The sequence below is a fragment of the Buceros rhinoceros genome, unplaced genomic scaffold (genome assembly GCF_000710305.1).
Source record: "Buceros rhinoceros silvestris isolate BGI_N320 unplaced genomic scaffold, ASM71030v1 scaffold8860, whole genome shotgun sequence".
NCBI classification, from domain to species: Eukaryota; Metazoa; Chordata; class Aves; order Bucerotiformes; family Bucerotidae; genus Buceros; species Buceros rhinoceros.
Window position 1 is genome coordinate 19964 of NW_010387915.1, and position 9625 is coordinate 29588.

General features: G+C 51.6%; 1 protein-coding gene across 1 annotated transcript; it reads right to left on the bottom strand.

Annotated features, from left to right (window-relative positions):
• Positions 1-2328: 2328 nt before the first annotated feature.
• On the bottom strand, positions 2329-9620 carry TXN2 (thioredoxin 2; the record flags this gene model as incomplete). Its single annotated transcript, XM_010139320.1, has 3 exons — positions 2329-3064; positions 7687-7810; positions 9442-9620. Coding segments are annotated over 3 exons (420 nt in total), but the record flags the coding sequence as incomplete, so codon positions are not given.
• Positions 9621-9625: the final 5 nt, after the last annotated feature.

A 9625-nucleotide genomic window follows, 5' to 3' on the forward strand; every position in this document is an offset into this window, starting at 1 on the left:
CAGGCACAAACATCTTGGGGAAAGGAGCAGCTGTGTTAGGGCTTGACGCAAGTCTGAAACCAACAGAAACAAGTGGAAAACCTCCGTTTGCCTGGAATCAGGTGCCTTGGACAAAACGGTGAGACGGAGGTACTGCACCTGTCCTTTGGGGGAAACCTTGGCGTCGGGTTCAGAACACACCTGGGGAGGGAGAAGTGGGTTTAGCTAAGCTTTGCTCTCCCTGAGAAGGCACCCACCGCCATGTCTTCTTAAAACAGCTACCAGGAACACTAGAAGCTGAGAAAGCTGCTGTAATATAGGCAGGCTTGGGTGGGAGAGAGCAAATGCTGAACAGATCAGAGGAGCACTCGATGTGCTAAATTTCAAAAGGGAAAACTAACTGCCTCCTTGCTAAAGCAAGCAGAAGAAACATTTTTCCAGCTGACATGGAAAAAGCAGCTACTGCTGAGGAATTACCTATTGCTTCAGCTCTCTTCTCTCAGGCAAGGCCAATATCACATTCAGGAGGCACGAAAATTGCTGTGCAAACCCTCTTTTAACTGCTACCTCAATACACTGCTGGTAGGGCTTCCCGCTTGCTCCTCCTCCGTTATTAATGGCAGCTAATAATAATAATAATAATCCCTGAAGCCTGCCCTGGCAGTCAGCGAATGAGGAGCTGAACTAAGATCCTGCCACAGAAAAATCCTTGTGCTTTGAGTCCTGTCCTGTGGTGAAAACTGTGCAAAGCGCTCAGGGGATCTCAAGCTGCCCCCGAACCCCTCCCCCTCCTCCTCTCCACCCATTACGCTGTTTCTGAAGGATTTCCACAGGGTGCCATGTACGTGGGTCTTCAGCATTTATCTCAAAGAAGCAGTTGCGGCTTTCACATAATGCACACTAAAGTGTGCTGGGGCTTTAATAGCTGAATGGCACCTTAAGTCCGTTTTTCCTTAGAAGGAAGTGATAAAACAGCTAATTTATATTGCTCCTTAATTAGACAATGCAAAGTCACTGTGTTTTTTCCTGTTCTGTAGGATGGTAAAGCACGAAAGTTGACTATTGTTGGGTACATGACGCTGTTCCCCTACCTTTCCTGCTCTTGCAGGAAAATGGAGATGGTCTTTACTAGAAGTGTTTACAGAGCAGAACAGCGAAACTGCAGGGCAAGTTGCCCAGCCTGAAACATGAGCAGGACATGAGCAGCACAGCTTCTGTGGTCTCCCAAATAAAATAAAATGCCGGCTTTTACTGATCATAACTGACCAACAGTTCTTTACCAAATTACATCCAACTGACATCACCTCTAGCAGCACGCCGGGGGTGAGATCAGCCCAGCTCGGACGGGGAGGTACCCAATCTCAGGGGACCAGCACCACTTTGTGCTGCTGCCCAGGCCCCAGGGGTGATGGAAGCAGGTGGAAGCAGCAACGTCTGCAGCACAGCAGTTGCATCAGGATATGCAGCACTTGGATCGCCATTCCCCTGCTCCTTCAAAGGTCATAAACCGTTAATGCAGAAGCACAGAAAAAAATTGCCTCCCTTCTCGTTACATCCTATGCCAGGGAGGAGAAATGGAGCAGAGCCAAAGCAGAATTAAGAGTGACTGAAGGAAAGACAAGCTGGGAAGTGAAAAAAAAAAATAAAGCAGCTTGTACATGGTTATTAAGCACTTACAATGTTCTCATGCAGCTTAGATAAGCAAACTGGAATTAAGCATTACAGTAGGCATCAGCCCTGGCGCTGCACTCTGCCTACAAGCGCAGGAGGAGGCTGGGAGCACTTAGAAGCCAGACTGGCTGGAAACAGTTGTATAATGGGAGGAGGAGGAAGAGATGTGAAGGGCTGAAGGCTGCTTGAGATACCAGCATACAACTGCCTCCCTTAGTCTAAAGGTCAGGGCGATTAAAAGTCAAAAGACTGCCTTTTGGCAGGGCTCACCTGTGTGAGCAGATTTAATCATTCACGCAAGAGTGAGGGAGGCTCTCGGGCTCCTCAGGCAGAAGTGGAGTGAGAAAAGCACGGGGGGAAACACGCACAGCTCAGGTACCTTGTGCGCAATGAGCCGCTGTTCCTCTGTGCATGGGAAGCAAGTCCTTCCTTCGGCATCCCAGACCCAGCAGCACCCCAAAGGGGGTCCTAGAGCGGCACTGAAAGCCCTGTGAAAGTAATACACTTGTGTGTTTTTAAAAAACACACAAGTGTGTGTTTCAAAGGCATGTTACCATTTAGTAGGAATCAAGCTGTAACCTTAGCTCTCCCAGCCCGTCGTTAGAAACCAGGCACTGTGCTGCTGATACTCCCTCTCACCTCTCTGGACAGACAAAGGACTTCCCTCTGATTTCTGATAATCAAATTTTATTCTTCATCTAGACAGCAGTGACTGATAAAGTTCTCTTTATCACAGACCTACAAAAGGAGATCCATAAAATACTTCTATTTTCTCTTACAAAATTATGATGGGAGCCCATGGATTTGTGGAGGAGTTGTACCTGTCCCAGCAACACGAAGACAGGGGGACAAAGAGATTTCACAGACAAGGCAGAGGCGTTCTCAGCTTTAAACAAACCCACCCAGGACAGGTATGTACCTACATCTTGCAGGGAGCAGCTGCCCTCTGCTCTGGGCTGTCAGATGCTAGGCAAAGGGAAATGCATTCCTCCTCTTAAGTCAGCAGCAGCTCCACACATCAGCTTTTTGCTGATAAACACAGGCTTCTAATTCCAGCTGCATTCCCCATTTTGAGAATAAGCAGTCCTGCTCCTTGGCACCCTTTACAACTACTGCTGCTCAAGAGAAGGGGGAGTGGGAGGGAAGGGTTACAACACCGTCCATCTCCTAAAAACCCCGAACCAGAAGAAAACCCCAGGCTGTACAAGGCAGGCAGTTTGCGGGCCCCTCGTCTCTCCCAGGCAAGGAATGACAATGCGGACGTGTCCAGAGGCAGAGGTACAGCCACCCTTTTGCTTCAGGCTCCGATGAGTTTCTTGAGGAATGCCTCCAGCTGATCCTCATCCTTTATCCCCACAAACTTATCCACAACATCTCCATTCTTCATAGCCAGCACGGTTGGCACTGCCGACACCTGGGGGCAAAAGACATGGGGAGCCACAGGTAAGCAGAAGCTGTGGGGAGCCCAGCTGCACGTGGCCCCCAAATGAAGCTCTACAGAACAAGTGGCTCTAAGGGAGCTGAGCATACCCTGCTCAAGGGTAGCATGTCCACTCAGAAACCACAGGCCAGCTGAGCTCCATGTTCCTCCTCCCCCTGTGGCCTCATCTCTGCATTGACTTAGGCTGCACTGCTTAAGTCAATGCTGAGAAGCTTTTCGAGTTTACTTAAGATCCAAAATTTTAAACACCAAAACTAATATAAAAACAACAAGGCAAAGCTTCACCTCCCTCCTCTCCAGTACAAATTCCTCTTCTCCTTCCCTTCTGTCCTATCATAAGCAAACAAACGCATTCTTTTACCACGACACCTCTCAGACATGATGACCTTTGTACATTTTATAGGCAGGGTGGTATCAGACCGGACCCGTGTGGTTCTCCAGACAGGATTGGTGCTGGAGGAGGGTCCCCCACCCATCACTGCCCAGGCAAATTTCCTGCTCCAACCCATCACGGTAATGACAGCTCCCCCAACGCATCTTTTCTTTTTTGCTCCTGTTTTCAGTGGTTTAGCCGGTCACACACCAGTGGCTGTCCACTGCGAATCCCTGATGATTAGGTAAGAAGTGAAAAAGTCCCTCTGACCAGAAATAGCAGGCAGCTGTGCTGCTCTGGGTGCTGCTTTTTCATCCCAGAACAAAGTTTTCTGGGAATTATCCAAGAGAACAGCAGTGGAAATGACAACACTCCCCAGGGACTTGCCGGCTGACCGGCGACAGAAGAGACCCCGGGGACATGACTGAGAGGAGCAACTGGAGCTCAGAGAGCTGCGGCAGCAGAGAGATCTGACCTGAAATCAAGTTTCTGACCCCGCAGCTCTGCCAAGCCTTCCCCTCCGGAAACATGTCCTGTCCTTATCTCGCCTGCTGCCTCCCCACCAGCCTGCCGGGCCTTCCCGCATGTGCTGCCAGTCCTGCTGCCAGCCAAGATCTGCAAATCCTTCCCCGGGAAACCCGCCAGAGGACTGGCTCTTCTCCCATCGGCAGCCTGAGATGAAAGAGACATTTTGTGCTTTCCTTCCCACCCGGTCCTGGCGGGCCAGACCAGCATGGCTCCCTGCAGTCTGTCCTCCAGGGCTTGTGCCGCCCCATCTGAAGGGTTGGGAGCACCAAGGCTGCTGCAACGCACGATCTTCAGCTCCTCCTAGTGACTGGCAGGAGTGGATCCAGAGGGCTTGGGCCCCAGCACTGGCAATGGGCTCTGACCAAAGCACCCACCAGCTTCACACAACCTCAATCCCCCCATTTCTTCTCCTTTTCATGCTGGAGAGCAAAACCCAAGAACGGGTGGCACATCTGGGGCTGGCACTGCAGAGCCAGGCAAGAACCAGGGGCACTGAGCAACTTGCCTCTGCCCAGAAAACACAACACTTTTGACAGCTTCCTTCCTGCTAGCTGCAGCAAGGGCAGCCCATCAACAGAGCACGTACTTTGTTTTGCTGCTGGAGAAGCAAATGCCATGGGAATTTCTAGAATGCAAAGTTGAGGGCTTGTTTTTTTTTCTCCCCTCCTCTTTTTTTGGGTCCCATCTGCACCAAACTTAAATAAACCCTCATCCTCCCTCAAGAGCACTTGTGGAGAAAAAGTCAGGCTGCTTTTATCAGCGCTGACCACACAGATAAACAAAAACGGCCATCCAGGCTATTCCTGGCAGTACCCGTACTGAGGGAATTCTCTCCCATCTAAAACTGGGGCTTTTATACCAGCTCGGATGCTGCACAACAGAGCAAGGGGAAGGATTTCACCCAGGCTTCAGAACGAGGTGTTAACACTGGACCAAGCTCTGCTGATGAACGACCGTCCCTGTAACCGTCAGCCCTCCTGAGCTGCCCACCTGCAGCGGCCAGAGAAGGGGCTGCCCTTTCCCAGTGGCCACGCACGTGGGCAACGGGCCAAGGCAAGAGATGAATCTAAAGAATTTTAAGAGACAGCAGATTAAGCAAAAGTATTCCTTCCCCCTTTCTGCTCTTGGGGCAAGAGGTCAGGAGCAGGCTGGAGCAGCAGAGAAAGGCCACGACCAGAGATGAAAGGTGGAATCCCCAGAGAAAGAACTTTTGTGCTGGGCATAACTGGACAGGGAAGTGCACTGGGGACATGTCTAGTAGCAGGAAACGCGTGCTAAGCCGAGACGGCTGGGAGCCAAGGGCAGATGGCAGCGCGTGTGAAGGAATGTGGCAGCATTCCTCGGCTCTTTCCAGGGGTCTCTCTCCCTTGCCCTCCCTTCTCCCGCACCAAGGAGGCTGCTGAAGAGGATGTTGCGCAATTGGGTGGGGGCTGCAGGCGTGGGCAGGGGAATAAACATGGATGGAAGGATAAACATTCCTGGCAGCTAATAGAGGAGTTGTGGGGATGGTATGGACACTAAAAACCCCTGGAAAAAAAAAAAACTCTCAGCCTGCAGACATCCCATCCTCAATGAAATGGCTTCAAAACACTCAGTCTTTCCTGATCCCTTCCAAACTCCAACTTTGGTTTTCCTGATCTCTCTGAAACGCTAACTTTGATCCCTCTCTGATCTCTGCTTGGTGTCTTCCCATCAGCCCTTATGCTCATGTCTCCCTAAGTGGCAAGTTCCCAGAAAATGAGACAAAACCAAGCACGTGCTCAGCACATGAGCCAAACTCCCGCTTTGAAAAGGACGGCCCAGACTATGAAGATCAAAGCAAAACTATCCTTTACCCCCACTTGTTCGCAGCTATCCTACTCACAGACACTGCCTAGGGATGGGGTTTTAGCTATGGGGTAACGGTTCAGACCAGATACAGGCCTCACTTCGGGAGCAGAGGACACAGCGACGATACCCAGGCCCTTCTGCAAAACAAAGACTTCACCATGTTTGTCTAGAAGATTCCAGAACAAATAGCTGGAAGCTGGCCCTTGCCTGCAGCTTCAGTCCTGCCTGCACCTATGCCACCAGGGCTGCAAGACAGGCAGACCCTGCGGACAAATGCATGTACGCAGTGGGCTGTGCAGCTGCTCACTCACCATCCGCTGAGAGAGTGCACGCTGCACATCATCAAACCTGCACAACTTGGGAACTTCCAGCCTCTTTTTAAAGACCTTTATTCACATGCACACACTCTTCTTGCCGTTTTCCAGTCATCTGAAATGATCCACCTGCGATCCCAGCCAATTCCATCTACTGGAAGGCTTGGAACAATGTAAGAGTTAGGCAAATAATCTCTAGTCCCTTCTCTTTTCCTCCTTAGGGTGGGTCCTACCAAAGCCCTGCCTGCATCTATTAGGATTTACGCACCTTCTGACCACCACTGAAACAACCTCACCCTCTTCAACTCCTCCTCACCAGCACCCTTGAGCTGCCTTCAGGCTTGCCACACACAGCCCTGCTCAGGAGCCAGCAGCCACCTCCCTTGGCCTGGGGTGTATCTACCGGCAGGCCACCACCAAAGAGACCACCGGAGACTCTCATGATCAGCTTGTGGAAGCTGCAAGTCATGCTTGTGGGCACCAGCTAGGTGGACACGCTACCACAGCACAGGCAGAAAGGTCTCCCTGGGAAATAGTGGGAGGGAACAAGCTGTTTCCACTTCCCTCTCCTTCTGGCTCAGCAGGGTGTGGGAACGGCACAGAGCATCTCCTCCAGGCTCCACAAAATGACAGCTTGCTCAGGAGACGGTTCACATTTTGCTCTGCCACCTGAACAGCTTCCTGTGCTGGCCTTCATCCTGGGAGCAGGACTTCATCTGCAGAAGGGGAGCAGCCCCATCTGCATGACACACGAGTGAACATTAAGCACTTTCTCCCCCGCAGACCGAGTTGTTGTTTACAAGGTGAGACAACAGAGGTGAGCACCATCATCAGAGCAGTTTCCCCATTTCTTAAACTATTTAATCACTGACACAGGGGAAAATAAATCAATCGTGTAAACCAAAGCCATGGCCTTCTCCAGTCACTCTGCTCCTTGCTGGAAACAAGGCAGCACAGGGAACACACCCAACAGGAGAGTAAAACACCAGGGTAAGCACCAAGGTCCGTGCTTGTCAAGAGCGGGACACGTGCTCCTGTTGCTTATGTGTGTTCTCTGACCCGGCTTCTACCCATCCAAACAAAACTCATGGCATCTCCTTGTCCTGTGGCTTAAGGACAGGACATTATCACCCAGCGAGAAATCTTGAACAAGGAAGGGAGAGGAGGGGCTGGTTGCTCAAAAGACGAAATTCAAGAGCAGAACAGACTGGAGCTTGTCGCTTCATGTTCCTGCCCTGCACCTGAGCAGCCCGTGCACGCAGTAAAACGCTGTGTGTGCTGCAGGCTCCTTGAGGCCAGGCGAGTGTGTATGTTGAGAGATGCCTGCAAGCCTTAGTAGACACCTTCCTGCAGAATTACAGGTGGGGATGCTGAGCGCGAGCAGCAGAGCTGGAGGAGAGCCAGCCAGCAAAATCCACCTACTAATGAGCGACCTGAGGGATCAGGAACCGGCAGGGACTGGGCTTCCCCTCCCCACAAACGCTGCTGCTGGGCAGGCACACCTCTCCCTGGGGAGGAACCTCCTTTGAACCGCCAGCAGAAGCTCCTACCTCGTACTCGATAGCAAGGTCTGTGTGATCGTCAATGTCCACTTTGGCCATCAGCACCTTCCCCTCCTGCTTGGCCACCATCTTCTCTAACCTGGGGCCTAGGATCTTGCAGGGCCCACACCACCTGATGAAGAAAGAAAAGAGGGCACATTAGAGGAGCCATGTGCAGCAGCAGCAGCCATGGAAGGTTTGCTGGTAGCCAGTGCCTTTACCACCATCGCTGTCCCATTCGAGAGCCAGCCTGGAAACACTTCCCAAAACACGGCTTAGAAAAAAGTTTCTCTCACAAAGGAGCTGTCAAAGGGCTTTTTCTCTGTGTGTATGTGGGTGGTGGTGAGGGGCTGAGAGGAAGAAGGGGTCACCATTTGGCATTTGTGGTGCTTTTGATGTCATTTCAATTACACCAGTCTGCCCTGCCAGCCTTGGTGGTCCTCTCGCCCCCTCTTTTCAGCTGTTCATCACTACCCTGCTTTGCATCCTCGCTGGCGTGTAGGTGCAGAGCTGCGACCCTGCTGACCACAAAGCTGCACCAGAGCAAGTGTCACGGCTGGGCACGTGGCAGGGTTGCAGCCCACATCCAAATTGGTTTAGGACAATCATCAGATCACAGGCTTCCCCTCTACACTCATTGCAGGGTTCACAGAAACTCCCTTTCAGCGGCAAAACCTGCAGAGGCATCACGTCTGTTCAAAGACAGACCACCTACTCCAAACCCAGGGGCAGCAACAGCAAACCCTGCAGGTCCCTGCACGTGGAGAACACCCCCTCCATCCTCTAACTGCACCGGTTTGGATGGTATGAACTCACTCAGTTAAAGGAAAACACGAGGTAAAGCTCTAAGTGCCCTTTTCTTTTAGAATTGAAGCTCTGGTAAACTTTGTGGTTCCTCAGTCTCTCTCTGTATCAGGATTTAGGCTTTCGATTATTTGTCCTCCCCTCCCTGGAAGATCCCAATTAACATTCATGCAATTAACATTTGGTCTATTGGGACCTGAGTTTTTGGGCTATTTCATACTGTTTGCCCATCCAGAATCCGCCACAACACTCTCACGCGACAGCACTGAAGGACTATGAAAATACGTGAGGAAACAAAGATAATCAGTATCCTTAACCCAGCAGATAATGTCTAGGAATATTTCTACTGGCAAGAGGGTGACGACGTTTTTATCAATGATAAATGCTGGCGTTGGTATCACGTGGCTGTTACTAACACATAAAGGTACTTGCTGTCAAGACCCCTGCCTCAAGAGCACAAGGCATAAGAAAACTGGAAAGACAACGTGACAGCGCAGGTAAACACCAAATCCAGTGTTCTTCCACAGCTGTTAACAGCATCCAGCAGTTTTAAGAGAACATCTAATCCATGAAGCTAAAAAAGGGAGATAGCAGAACTTCTTAACGTGTCTTTTGCAGGGTGATGCAATGCTGGGGCCAGGGTGACACGCAAGCACTTGGGACGTACAGCTATGCTGCCCTGAAGAACACCTTCTTGGAACTCGTGTGTTACACTCCTGCAGCTGTAGCCACGCCTACAGTGGTGCAACTCCACGGGTGAAACCTCTAAGGATTGTGCCGAAGGGGCAGAAGCTCCTTCTAGACCCAGATGCCTGGCAGGGTTGTCTGCAGCTCGGGAAGCCCTCCAGCACAGTCGTGTCCTCAGCGCACCCAGAGCGTCACTGTGTTGGGAAAGCAGCACGGACACATCTGCACATGTGACGGCAGAGAGGGGCGCATGAGCTGGGGCGGGGAACTTACTGCGCGTGGAAGTCCACCACAATGGGTTTGGGGTTGTTCACCACCCGGTCCTGGAAGTCGCTGCCATCCTGCACGTTGAAGGTGGTCCTGCAGCCCGCCGAGGTGCTGAAAGCCTTGCCGTGGGGTGCCGGGGAGGCACGCAGTGCCAGGGGGGCCTGCGGGGGTGATGTCCTGGGGGCGAGGG